Source organism: Lygodium microphyllum, chromosome 19, assembly GCF_053477565.2.
Source record: "Lygodium microphyllum isolate KBCC chromosome 19, Lygodium_microphyllum_v1.1.10, whole genome shotgun sequence".
Lineage (NCBI taxonomy): Eukaryota > Viridiplantae > Streptophyta > Polypodiopsida > Schizaeales > Lygodiaceae > Lygodium > Lygodium microphyllum.
In genome coordinates, this window is record NC_141153.1 from 77,877,535 (window position 1) to 77,892,362 (window position 14,828).

At 41.2% G+C, this 14,828-nt stretch overlaps 1 protein-coding gene across 3 annotated transcripts in view; it reads left to right on the plus strand.

Annotated features, from left to right (window-relative positions):
* The window catches only part of PTAC14 (plastid transcriptionally active 14), a 163,738-nt gene that overhangs the window by 36,034 nt on the left and 112,876 nt on the right, over nucleotides 1-14,828 (plus strand). For all 3 annotated transcript variants that reach the window (XM_087700341.1, XM_087700338.1, XM_087700339.1), the window contains exon 5: nucleotides 3,135-3,260. In XM_087700341.1, coding sequence (XP_087556467.1) covers nucleotides 3,135-3,260 — 126 coding nt within the window. The remainder of the gene's footprint in view (nucleotides 1-3,134; nucleotides 3,261-14,828) is intronic.

The window sequence follows — 14,828 nt, forward strand, 5'->3', positions numbered from 1 at the left end:
TGGGTGATCTCTAATCAATCTGGAAGCTAGAGAAGATGCCTCAATGTGCCAACTTTGTGTGTGGAGTGAAGCAAATCAATGGGAAGGCATGGATTGAGTGTGTGTGAGGGGGTGCACTGGAGCCCCTTGGTGGTAGGGGATTGATCGGTCGTAATCTCATGTGATGCGCTAGCTCCATGTGATTGTGGTGCGAATTTGATTGGACCACTGGGGCGGAGCTTTGCTTTGGCGATTCTGGCATGTGAAGGGGGTGTGTGTGTTGAAGTAGGGGTGATGGATGTGGCTTGAGCGAGTAGCTAGATAAAGGCTGCAAGGGTGGATGAAGAAGTAGAGGATGCCATGTGTAAAGCAAGGAAGATGGTGGTTGGTGTGGTGGGCTAGCTGGTGGTTGCAAGTGGAGGGTAAATTGTGGCTATGGTGAGTTGGACGGGTTGTGGCGGACAAGTGATTATAGGGCGTTTTGGCCATTGGCCACCCTTAAATAAAAATATGAACATTTAATCATATTTTGAAAGACTTAAATAACAGAAATCGTCTTTCAAAGTACATGAGTATCAAATTAGTTTGGAATGATTAAGCCAATATGTCTTGGTAACAATTGATATACAAAAGGTTTGTTGCATGTCAGTCCCGTTAGCACTCTAGGTCCACGTGTTTAGTTTTTTGCGCATTGACTTGTCGATTATCAAGCAAGGGGCTTGCCTGAAGCCGGGGGGATTGCTTCTGATCAATTCACGGTTCAAATTTTAGTATTCTTTATCACATCCAAATGTATAGCCCATACATGCCCACAACTATACCCTTGTTGAAACCAGCCTTCCTCCTCGGATAGGGTGGTAAATAACCTGATTAAGCACTATTTACAGCAATTAACAAATTCACAAAACTGAAATGCGCACTTTACCATATAATGTTGGATATTGGACAGCTTGTTGGTCCCCAAACTGGCGCCCTTTTCGGTATTTATTTAACTTAATTGAAGAAGAAGTTGATGTACAATGGGATTCTCCTAATCCCTTTCGGTATTCCAACTCCCCTTGCTGTCCAAAATGACCAGCAAGTCTTCAATCTGATTTGCCCCTTGATTTGAGCAGTCAATTGGTCTTCACCCGCTTTGATGGAGATGGAAAATGCCCCAAATACATTGATTTTTTGGTCATTCCACTTGAATTTGACTAAAAGCAGCTTCAACCCTTTTGAATCCAAGTCTTGTAGCTTCCAATTTTTGGCATGCTTCCGAAGGTTGTTGCTAAACCCTAATTTTTGTTGCAGATTAGGGTTTACATAAGAGAAATCTGAAATTTCTCAGCCTTTGGTGATCTCAATGCTGTAATCTTTGGAGCAAGGCCGTAGAATGGCTGGGAGATGAGAGAGAATGCTGAGAAGAGAGAAATTCAGACTTTCTTCTCGAAGAACTGAAGAAAATCTGTCATTTATTATTGTTGGACTATCTCAACAGCTTGTAAATGCAAAGAATTAAAGAAGATCGCTCATTTACTATTGCTGCCTTGTCTCAATAGCCTGTAGATGCTATCACCTACTGTTGATTGGTCTTCTCTTGCCCCTGGTTGCCTCAGAAGGTCCTCCAATGGCTGCAAATCAGACCAGTAGTATGTTCTTTCTCTTTCTTGTAGATTGAATCCACTCAAATGCCTCTCTCCAGCCTCTAAAGACGTTTTTCAGTCTTGCATGGGCATTTTTGACAAGTGGCAGCTTTCCCAAATGGTTTTCGAGCATTATCCATAATTAAATATTAATTTTCAGTCTTTAAATCTTGAAAATTAATCTAATAATTATTTCAGTTTCTTGAAAAATAATTTGTTTGGCCAATAATTAAATTGGCTAGGTAACTTCCATTTCCATGTGTCTCTGTACCATCTCTGATCATCAGATTGGTATTAGGTACCATTAAATGCCACTTCTTTAGTGTTACCAACTGTTACTTATGGCCAAATGAATGACCTAGGCCAACAACTAGGACCAGATACCACCAAGTACATGTGCGGCATAACTTACAACAACTTTTGCCTTTGCCATCCCGTGATTTCCTTGGGTCTCGGGCTCGTAGATTTAGTCTAATCCAAGTTACACCTCACATACGCAACATTTACTTAACCATGTGGTTAAAAATGAATCCACATGCTAAGTGAGATTTCAAAAATACATGTCCTCATGACACTTGTCGTCCCTATACCATTTCACTAGAGAGTGGCATGGATCTGCAAGACTTGTTTGGTCACTTACTACTTAGTGATTGTTGCTTTCTAACCGATAGGAGTGAGAACTATTGCTTTCAGGTTGCAAAAGTCTGTTAAAGCTACCTTGCTGTTTTCCTCTTCCTTTCATTTTTCCTTCCTCATCTAGTGCTGTAGTGACCAGATTTGTTCATTGTGATCGCATAGCTTCCCATTTTTTAATTTGAAGGGCTATGCTTGTGCAAATCCAGGTTTTTGCCTCAACATTAAATATATACTGGAATTAAAAACTAATAATTTTCGGCACTGAATTAAAAACCAGCAAGTTCTAGTTTCGGCCACGAAAAGCACACTACAAACCAGGCAATGCTTACAAGAATATGAAATGATGTTCAGTTGGGTATGTGACTGTCATTGATTACAGGCCATTCAGGCAAGATTTCCCATCCAATTTGTATAAATCAGAAAGCATAGTGGTTTATGGATGCTGATCAGCTGCCTTTGTGGTAAGAGGTGGATCTACTTGGAAAAGGAAAATATGTTTAATCAGCTGTGGAGAATTTAGAGATAATAGTCTGACCCCAAAAATGTGGGAAGATGGGGATGGAAAGGAGGGAGAGAACAGGGACTGGAGGGAGGAACCGTCCTTTCATGTTCTTCTGCAAGTTGTTGAAATAGAATTAGCCTTTTCTGGTTGAAAAATTTCAAAGTAAGAAAATGAATGGTTCCTGATTCTACAAGTTACTACTTTTTACTTGTAATATCATATTGTTTTGAAGCTTTAAGCCAACCTGAATTTTTTTTGAGGCTGTAAGTATTTCTTTATGCTTCAATGAAACTTTGTGCTTGCTTTTGTCTTTGTTTGCTAAATAGTAGCCAGTTTCTGGCTCTATTTTTATCATCTATCATGGAGATAAAGTAATTTATTTTGTAAAACAGATAATAATGGAAATACCAGCAGAGCTGATGATATCTGTGAGTAAATATCCTCCTTGGATTTTCCATCCAGATTTTGTTCCTTTCGGGCATCCCATGTTTGAGATTATTGATTCAACAGACCCTGAGGTAAATCTCAAGCAGTTTTGACAGATTTTTTTGAAAAAAAGTAAAACTTGTGCCTGATTGATGGAAGCAAGATAGTCTTTGCAACAAAGAAAAAACAGAGGATTTTAAGTAACAACCCTCAAGCAAACCAGCAAATTATAGAATTCTAATCCAAATATAACATTTTTACATGTAATGGTTTGGGATATCATCAAGATTGGAAAAGTCATGTGTAAATTTTGTCATTTGTAAAGCTTCCTTTGCCGAAAGGCAAAACATGAACTGATGGAAATTTTTTGAAACTAAATATTGGTAGATAGAGATGGTCCCTTCAGATGGTTTTGGCTGGAGTTCTGTTAGTAATCAGTTTTTTGAAGGAAGAGAAACTTCTTGAAAGGGAAATTATGATATAAAATGGTGGAATGCACTCTTCCTTGCATACCAGTGGATTTCTATGTCAGACTGATTGAGATATACTCGCACTTCTGTCAATCACTGTGCCTATCCTTGCTATTTGATTGGAGGGATCTATGGTTGTGGGAGCACAGCATTTTGAAGGTGCTTTCTGGTTTTGTGCAACAAAATAATGGATAAGTTCTGTGGATTTCTATGTCACACTGATTGAGATATACTCACACTTCTGTCAATCACTGTGCCTATCACTTTGATTGCTATTTGATTAGAGGGATCTATGGTTGTGGGAGTGCAGCATTTTGAAGGTACTTTTTGGTTTTGTGCAACAAAATCACGGATATGTTCTGTGGTCTTTTGCAGCTTCGTGCATGAAGCATCAGCCGCTCCCTGGCTGACTGCTGTACTTTTCTAAGCTTATGCTAATGGCCTATTGCTCTGTCATGCTGACTCACTCGTATTGCAGTCCTCTCCAAAGCACTAGTAGTTTGCTTGCCTCACTCACATTGGGATTGTAGAAGCACAATGGCCTATCAAGTTTGTCATGCTTGAGTCTTGACACAATCATATGGCTGTGAAGAAATACCCTAACACAGAAACACAAATAACACCATATGACAAAGCACAAACTCATAGAAGAACACAGTTAGGGTTAGGGTAACTCAGAGACATAGAAAATGAACGAAATGGTATGACTATTGAATATACAATGCTCATGCAGCAAACACACTAGGTAGTAAATGAATATTGTACCTTGAACTCCTGTATCTCAAGGATTAGGGTAGGGATAATGAGCTAGAGAGTGTGTCGTACTCTGAACGGATCCCGAATTGCGACAAGGCAGCCTCCGGATGTCGAACACTAGCAAACCCAGCCAAGGAAGGCTGAATCTGATGCCGACGGTAGTGTAGGAGAGAGAAAGATTAAAAGTGCAGGCGAGGAGAGAGAGAGACTAAAAACGCAGGAAAAACCAACAGCAGTAGTCAGCATACTGAAATCAGCTCCGAATAGTGTGTGGTAGGCTAGAAATAGGTGCGAGACTGTTGTAGACAGCAATAGCCAGCTTGGACCGCGATGTCCTCTGCGTCCAAGGTATGGGCAGCAAGCTGAAATACCCGAAATCTATAAAAACGAGATTAAGGTTGAATGGAGGGCTGCATACTTATTTATAGAAAAGGAGATTTCATTTAGAGATTGCCATGGACAATGCCGTGAATATGGTGGAAAGATTGAAAAGGGATGAATGTGCATAGATGCATGTTTACAAGAATAAAATGCTGATGCATTGGAGTTATGCAAGAGGCAACACAAAATCGTCATGCTTGTGGAAAATGCAATGTAGTGGTGTCGCTTAGACAATGCCCTTATAGGGGAACTGTTTGCTTGTCCAAGCGCCCTTTTATAAAGATGGTCATCCTGATGATGCAGATGATGATACAAAGTAGAAAATAAATATATAATGTTTGAATCAAACTATAGTCAAAGCCCTATCACCATCAAGAGAAGAAAGATTCCCCCTTGCAAAGTGAAAGGGAAAGTTGAAGGGAGTCACCCTCTCCCGATCAGTTCCAAGTGCAATAGGGGAGGGTGTATCCAAGCCAGTCCTAGGTAGTAGGTATTGAAGAACCAGGCGCCTTAATTTGCAGAGTTATCACACGATGACACAAAGTCTAAGTGAATAGTAACTAGCTCAACTTGCTAACTAGTGAAGTGGAAGTGTACTCCAATGTGCCTTGTCAATGGGGTGATGATGGGTTTATTAGCAAGTGCGATTGTTTTTTGGTTGTCGTAGTAGATAACAATCGGAGGAGGGTAAGGCAATTGAAGTGCCACCAACAAGCTCCTCAGATAGATGGCTTGGTAGTGCCATCATGAAGAGCACTATACTCAGCCTCAACCATGGAAGCCTCTATTTTCTCTTGCTTATGATTTGACTAAGAGATGGGAGCTCTGCCCAAGGAAAAGAGGTAGCAGCCATGGGAACATCGAGCGTTGGGATCTCTTGACTAGTTGAAATCAATGTAACCTTGCAAGTATAAACCATGGCAAAAAATCAATCCATATGAATAGGTATACCAAAGATATCTCAAAACATGTAAAGAAGCAGTCCAATGTGACATTCTAGGTGCAGTGAAATATTGACTAAGCAAGCTAACTGAGAGTGTGGCCTAGTGTGAATTAACAAATGAAGCTTTCTTGCAACAGACCTATAGCTATGCCTATCCAAGGGTTGGCCGTGAGTATCTTTAGATAAGCGGATAGTGGAATTGAGAGGCATCGCCATAGGCCATATTAAATCTATGTAATATTGTTGCAGTAACTGATGAGTCTACTTCTGTTGTGATATAAAAATAGTACCATTGGAACAAACTACCTTCATTCCCAAAAAATAAGACATTTGAGCAAGGTTAGTCATCTTAATTGTAGCACTAAGCTAGGCCTTAATTTTCGCTATGGCAACATAATATAAGCTAGTGAGAAGTAAATCATCTACATATCGCAAAATGTAGTTGACTCTCTCCGAAGTGATATAGACATATAAGTTTGGGTCATAAGAGATAGAATGGTATCCGTGATTTCTAAGAAACTTGTCCATTGTCTGAAACTAAGGTTGTTGTGCTTGTTTTAGTCTATAAAGAGGTTTTTGCAAATGAAAGACCTTGTCTTTTTGATCAACGAAAGAAAATTGGGATGGTTGCTACACATAGACTTCCTTCTTTAGATAATTGTTTAGAAAGGCACTTTTGACATTTATCTGGTAGATAGATTGACCATGGTGAGTAGCTAGGGCAACCAAGAGATGGGAGAATACGAATTGTGTAGTAGGGGCAAATATCTCTTTATAATCAAGATCTTGCTTTTGGCAAAACCATTGTATGACAAGGCAAGCCTTGTTCATGTCTAAAGTCCCATTAGCTTTGAGCTTGGTCCTAAAATTTGACTTGGTCCCAATTACTTTCTTGTGACTCGAATGAGCCACCAAAGTCTAAGTCTCATTTCGGCTAATACTCTCTAGCTCCTTTTTCATGCCTTCTTGCTATTGAGGGTGCTTTAGAGCCGCTTCCTAACTTTCTGGCTTGGAATGTGCTATGTAGTCCTCTATAAATAGAGATACAAATGAAGCTTGAGAGGCAAGCTGGATGGATCTTTCATGATGCTCTAGAGTGGAATCCGGTGGAAGGATCCCTGAATCCCGCACGGTTTGTTGATAGTGAGGGGTAATGGGCCTTGCAGAGGGGGCTTGGGGGCTAAAGAATTTGTGGAAAGATCAAGAGTAGGCAGTTGAACTAGCTCAAAATGCATTATCTCCGATGGTATATGCTGAGGAATCAACTCAAAGTTTGGTGCAAAGGACTACATAATATCCCCCTCATAAGATGCCATTCTCTTGAAGAAACTCTGTAAACTTGTGAGAGATAAACTCACCACTAGTATTACTCCTTATGCAACCTACACGAGGACCAATTTGGTTATGAATCAACAACACCCATGTAGAAAAGTAGGTGAATGTGTTAGATTTTTACTTCAAGAAGTACACCCATATGTATCTCTAGAAGGCATCCACTATCAAAAAGAAGTAAAGCGTGCTATTCAAGGTAGAAGTGGATGTCGGCTCGCAAGGATCAACACAAATCAATCTCAGGGGTGCCTCAGCTCTATGTGTGAATCTTAGACTTTCAGAGTTGGAGAAATCTTTATTGCCACTTCTTTTTGTTGTCTCGAATATGCCATATTTTATTGGCCTTTCTAGTGACCCATCTCTTGACCTTGACCATTTAATGATAGATATGATTAGCTAACGTGCGCTCGAAATCATCAAGTAGCATAGACATCCAATCCTGCCAAGAAGACAAGGATTGTAAAGTAGGCGATGGAGAGTACCTTGGAAGTTGCTCTTGTAAGGACGGCCAAATGTCATAATAGCCACGAGGCACTCGAAAGTACTGACGAATGTGCCGGAAAGAATATGTGAGCCATCTAGTTCAACTTATCTTGCGCCAAGTCTTTATCAAGCCAGCCCAACAACCTGGAGGTAGCCAACACTTTCCCTTGTAGCGAATTCTCCTCCTTACGAAGATTAGAATGGTGCTAAACTATGAAATGCAAAATCTCTTGCTAGGATGCAATCAAATGAGAAAGGAGAAAAGACTGAGAGGCCTTAATAGGCCTCATGGAATTCAGCACATGCCACCAAGAAACTTGAATATCTATGTGACCATGTGAGATACCAGTCTTTTCAATGAGAAATTTTGCAGCATCTATCGAGGGATGATTGTGCACACATAAAGCTTGCAAAAATGCCAATCTCAAAGCAACCATATGGAAATTAACATCCAATAAAGTTGCTCCCCCCATGCTTTTAGGAGTGGTCACATGCTGCGAAGAAATCCACACCTGGCCCATATGATTCCCTTTCTTCTTCCACAATATGAAGCATATAGGATGAACCAGTTCCAAATGAGACTTCTTAGTCCAAGGAAGTAAGGGCAGAAAAAACGAGACCATAGTGATCATGATGCATTGAGCAACTTTAAGTCTCACATGAAGAGGTCAACCTTGAGATTTCCAATACATAAATTGATCATGTATACGGGATGAAATGCAATCAAGCAAGGTGTGAGGAGCTACATCCACACCAATAGGATAACCCAAGTATTGGGTAATATCTCTTTTAGAAATCACAACTCCTTGCCAATCCAAAGCTTACAAATCACTCTTCCTACAAGAAATCAGTGTAGATTTTTGAGCATTAATATGAAGCCTTGAAGCTAAAGCAAAGAGATTCCACATAACCATTACTTGATTCACATTAGTTTGATCACTCTTGAGAAAGGTAGAGGAATCATTAGTCAAAGATTGACGCAAAAGTTCGACACCATTGGGAAGAGACTAACCAACAATCTTGCCTTGATCAACCAACTTATCCAACAAAGAGAGTGTTGAGTGAGTGACTATGGCAAATAGCAAAGGATTGAGAGGGTAGCCTTGCCAAAGAGCATGAGACAAGGCAGTTTCATCAGTGATCCCCCCATTAAGTACAATATGTGCCATAGACCCTGAGTAATGGTATCAACAAGAGAAGACATGCAAGGACGAAAGCCCATGGTAGATATCAGCTGCTGCAAGAAAGACCAGTTGACATCATTAAATGCGTGTTCAAGATCAAGTTGGAGCATAACAACCTCTTGGCCAGAAGCTTTGGCATAATCAATCCCCAATTGAACATTCAAAATGTTATGCATGATATTCCGTCTCTTAATGAAACCATATTGATGTGGATGAACCAAGGGCGGAAATGCTTTCCACAATCTATTGGCAATGATTTTAGAAAAGATTTTATACAAAGAATCCATAATAGGAAGGGGTCTCCATTGTTTCAAGGAAGTCAGAGAAGGAACCTTGGGCATTAATCGGATCCTGCAATCTTCTAATATGAAGGTATCAAACTAGAATTCCAAACTCGGTGACACAGGCGAGGTAATGGGTCCTTAAGTTGCTCAACATGGGCTGAAAACAGTCATTAGCAAGCCCATCCCAGCTAGGGCTTTTCCTACGTGGTAAATGGGAAAGCACATCCTCCACTTTAGCCTTTGAGATATTAGCCTCCATCAATCAACCCATTAAGCCTTAACGTGATTACTAACCTAGTCACAAATGTATCGATGAGTAGATAGAACAACATCAGAAAGAATCTCCAGTGGACCCAACAAAGATTTATAATAGTCAATGCACATTTAAATAATGGAGACATGCTCAGTAACCATATCACCCGGCTCATGTAACAAACACACAATATTTTTCTGAGCATATTTTTGGTGTAAATGAGCAAAGAACTAATGAGATTGACAATTATTATCATGCAAAGCTTCCGCTTGGGCCAACAATTTATATTTAGCATATTCCTTCTCTTGAAGAGACTGAACTCTACATTTCAACTATTCAATGTATGTAACCAAGTCATTAGTAGTATCCCGTGGCTGATATAGAGACGAGTGAGCAAACAAAGTTTGTGAATGCCACAATTCAGCTTGAAAAGAAGAAGCATGCTGAATACCATACTATTGGGACAACGCACACGCATTATCTCTAAATACAGGCCATGCTTCCATACCCCCAGACAGAATCCTCCAGCTAAAAGAAACAATCAATTGTTGGATACACTCCAAAAACTGATTTTACAGCAAAAAAGATTGATACGTAGAGGTAAATGAGCAAGCAAAGCCTTAAAGGCGTGAATTGTCCTATGAGTCAATTCCAAAATCAAGGGGATCTAACAAGTCATGCTGTTGCTCCACCCACATATAAATCTTTGCTGGAAGAAAATAATTACTCTAAAAAATGTATATCCTATCAAATCTGACCCAAGTATGTGGATGCTAAAGAGAGCGGTAAGTATATCTAGACTGTGAAGGATGCATCGAAGACCACATGTCTTGTTTCAAAGACACAATTGCTAGTGCATCCCAAGCCCGACGCTCAGAACCATCCATGACTGAGTGAGATGAAGTCGCTTGATTTGTAGATACGCATGCATTAAAATCGCCCATAACCTGCATCCAAGGTTGGGGATGAGCAAAAGCAAATGGTACCAGTTGGGATTGGATACCCAAATGCAAGGCCATCTTAATAGTGCCAATCCAATGGGTTTTGGACAACTAAGCATGCATGCAATGATGGGGTAGACAGAATACTCTGGTGGTGGCACTATTTTCCATGCTATGGTGGATCACAAACCACATATGGGAATGTATGGCACAACCCCGTATAGTATGCAACAACCAACGCTTGTGTCGAGGCCTAATGTATGCAAGTATGGCTTATACAATGCATAACCCTATGCATGGTTGTATTGGCATGATGCCTAGGACACAAAATGGCAATGCATTTGCACCCCCAAATGCTTATGGGACTCGAGGAATGAGTGCTAGTCATGCAAATGCTTCTTTTGGTATTGGTCAATGATGCAAATACATCAAATGAACCCTTTTTGCAGCAACCAATGGATGACAACTTGCCTCCTAAAGGGGCAACAAAAGACTATGATGAGAATAGAAAAGAGGTGAAGTTTGAGTCCTTCAATGGTGTACAAGATAGCCCAAAAGCCTTGAGTTCTATTTAATAGTTTGATGCAGCCTATTCAAGGGAAAACTTCACCAAATACTCTTAAGATTCGGAAGGCAACTATCATGGAGACATGAAATTTTTGAGATGCTTTGCTCTTGCTAGTAGCATTTTATTAATGCGATAATCAAATGTGCAATTTTGTAAGGCACATGTGTTGCACATGACAATTATTTCACGGTATTAGGCCAAGGACCCTGAGGAGGTAGTGCTCAAAGGCAAAACTTGTGACAAGTTATGCCAACTAGTTTTGGATGTCTATTGGTGTGAGTTTGGGGCTAGGACAATTATTTGGCCATTAAGCATGAGCAGTGACACTAGGGACCAGACATTAATTAACTAATTATGCAAGTCTAAGGGTCAATGAAGGCCAAGGATCACTTGGGGTTGCAAATAGCCTAACCAATTAAATCGTGGATATGCATTTTTTACTTTCGGGAGGGTCAAAAGGATTGAAATTAATTTTAAAAAGTAATTATCTCTTAAAATTAATGAATTGGCCGAAAATTGTTGGAAAATGGGAGTAGAAGGCTACTACCACTTGGCAAAAATGCCCATGCAATGGTATGGAAGGCCGTTTGGAGTTGGAAGAGACTCATTTAGTGCATTCAATTGGAGAGAGAGAGAGAAGTGAAAAAGGAGAGAGAGAGAGAGAGAGAGAGAGAGAGAGAGAGAGAGAGAGAGAGAGAGAGAGAGAGAGAGAGAGGGAAAAGGCTGGCCTAGGGTGTACCATTTCTGACACCGCCTGCATCGCCCTGACATTGCTTGCACCTTCAATTTGATTCTGTAAGGATGACTTCTCCTGCCAGCGACGAAATGGAAAGTGACAGTCTCGCTCTACAATCTAATTGCATCGATATGGCCTTTCTCGATCAGCAGATTGGGCAAGGGAATGACAAAGACTTTGCTGATCCCGATGGCGATTCCTTGGCTGATGAACTCGGGCCGTTGCAAGATAGTGAAGAGATGGACAAACATCGTAGGATTTCAGTTGAAGAACTGGTCTTGGGCCCGAATTTGTCTCATCCAGAGGTTCATGTTTTCTATTCACAGCCCGATGGATCTTTACAATTCATGCTGGCCACTGCGAATCATCTTATGTCAGAATATGTCCATCATAATGAGGATAAAGCTAATGCAGTACTCGATGGGGATCAAGTAGTTGGAGTCATGGGAACCGACTTGGTTTTACAATAGATAGCTGCTTTCCATGAGAGGGCATTCATATTTTATTTTACTGGAAGGACCCCTTTGATCACCAGAATTCATGTTTGGCTGTAGTCTATGCTTGCCAGTTTTGAACGGTGCTTTGAAGAAGTTTCAGGGTGCATGTAGGTCCCCCTGGTGGAAGAGATTTATGATGGCTTGCTTGAAGGGGCTCTTTGAGGTTCTTTTTCCTTCTGTAGAAGTACGGGCTCTTATTAGGCAATGCATTCCTTTGTTTATGGATGGGCAACTAGTTCATGTGGTCCCTTGGATGCCCATGGTTGAGTTTCAGGAGGTGCTAAGACAGGCATGCCCCATTTGGGTAGAGGTGGTGGATTTCCTGGGGCATCTCTAGAGGCTTCTCCCTCTTGTTTTGAGAACCATTGGGGAGGTTTTGGTGGAACCTCGGCTAGCTTCCCGCAATTAGAATAGGGCATGTATGCTTTGGAATGTAGGAAAACCTCACTCGATGAAGATTTTTTTTGAGCTTCCAGGGCTACAAACGTTGGTATATGAGTTGAAATGGGGTACTTTTGGAGGACACTGTTTCAGATGTGGCTAGTTGGGCCATTTCATTTCGGAATGCGACAAAAATATGGAGGTAGGACAATGCCCTATGAACCTAGATATGGAAATGCAAGACCACCTCCCTTAGCAAATGATTTAGAAGACCGTGGCTGATCCTGAGCAGATTTTCCAACATGATTGTAATGAAGGCAAGAAGGACGCTTCCCATGCTGATGGGGAGTGTGCTTCGCTTGCGGGTAGGCAGAATTTGCCTCTTTAGGAGGATTCCTGGTTTACAGTTGTTCGTCGTAATGCAAGACAGGATTCTCGCTCTGTTCATCCTCTGCCCCTCCCTATCACTCAAACCTTTCAACGTAGAGGAAGGGGGTTTTATATGAAACCCCTATCTTCGCGTGCTCCGGCAGTAGAAGATAAAAGGCCTTTTGATTTTGCTTTGCGCTTCGATGTGCGTGGGAGGCTTGTGCTTCCATTGCCAGCTTGCAGAGGGCAGATCTTGTTGATGTTATTCGAGGTGAAATGGAGAGATTCCAGGCTGCGAAGGCTAGTGATGTAAAAAGGAAAGGGAAAGCAACGGTTCAATAGTTCTTTTCATTTGTGATTCATTATGAAATTGCTCTGTGGAATGTGAAAGGTATTTCTTTGGGCAAAAAGCAGTACCGGTTGTGGAAAGTGGTGCTAGCTAGAAAATGGGATGTTTTCTATGCTGTGGAGTATAAACAACACGCTTTGGCTGGATCTTCATATGTATATAAGGATTATGCAGTTTTCTTTAGTGGTCGTCCTCCGCACAAATCGCGAGTTATGTTGGCGGTCAAATCCTCCCTACATCCATCGTTGGTCTCCCTCGGGGCTGATTTTTGATTCTTGAAATAATTTATGAGGGTGAGGTTTTGTGGATTGTAGGTGTGTATGCTCCTTCTAATGCAAGGGAACATCGTCAGCTTTGGGAAGACTTGCATTGCCTTGCCATGGCTCGTCAAGGCTTTGCTATGGGTGATTTTAATGCTTGTGTGTCTGCAGATCAGGTGACCTCTCCGCATTCGGTTATGGATGGTCTTGAGAGACATGCTTGGGATGCTCTTGTAGCGGCATCTTTGAAACAGGACATGTGGTCCTGGATGTATCCATCACAAGTTGGATACACTTATTGTTCTTTTCAGCATCCAAACACTTGGGCCAGACTGGATAGGATATATATTTGCCAAAGTGATTCTTTTCTTCTTGCAGTCTCATCGATATGCGTCTGGAAAAACAGCATGTTTTGTCAGATCATTACCCTTTGGTCTTGGAAATGAGCCGTAGACCTATTCATGCATTCAAGGCTCTCCTTGCCCGTTTGCCTCTTCGGTTTAATCAATCTTTTTTGTAGCAAAATCAGTTTATGGAAGGTGTTCAGCAACTGATAGCCTCTTTTAGCTTGAGGGTCCTATGTATAGGGATGGAAGCATGGGCGGTTTTTAAGGACAATGCGCGAGCATTATCCCGACCATATGGTATTCAACATGCTTCCTTGTTTCGAGCTGAATTGCAGCATGCTCAATTCTTATTAGCTCATTCCTTGTCTCTGTGTCAGACTCGGGATTCCAATGATGACTTGCTCACATGCATTGAATGGCTGAAAGGCAGGGTCTAATCTCTCCAGGAAGAGGAACATGCAAAATACAAATTGTTGGCTAGAGCTGAAGCTTTACATGATAACAACTGTCAAACTCATCATTTTTTTGCTCATCTGCATTAGAAATATGCCCGCGAAAATATTGTGCGCTTAAAGGATGGGCAAGGTGATTTGGTGACCGACCCTACCTCTATTATTCGGATGACTGTTGACTTTTATAGGGCCTTGTTGGGTCCGAAAGAGATTCTTTCCGATGTTGTTCTCTCTGCTCGAACTTATATTTGTGACCTGGTTAGTAATCAGGTCAAACCATAATGGGTGGATCTGATGGAGGCTGATATTTTTGAAGATGAAGTGGTGGAAGTGCTGTCTCACTTGCCTCAAATGAAAAGTCCAGGTTGGGATGGGCTTCCTAATGAGCTGTTTTCAGCCCATGTGCAATTGTTTAAGGACCCATTAACTCGCTTATGTCAGCAGGTGTGGAACTGTGGTATGATGCCTTCGGATTGGAAGATTGCTGTCATTAGGTTGTTGCGCAAGGTTCTCTCTCTGACCTATTTGAAACAATGGAGACCCATTTCTGTTATGGGATCGTTATATCAAATCTTCTCCAAAATTATTGCCAACTGATTACTGAAAGTTTTTCCGCACCTCATTCATCCATGTCAATACGGCTTTATTAAAGGTCGGAATTGACTATGCCAAAG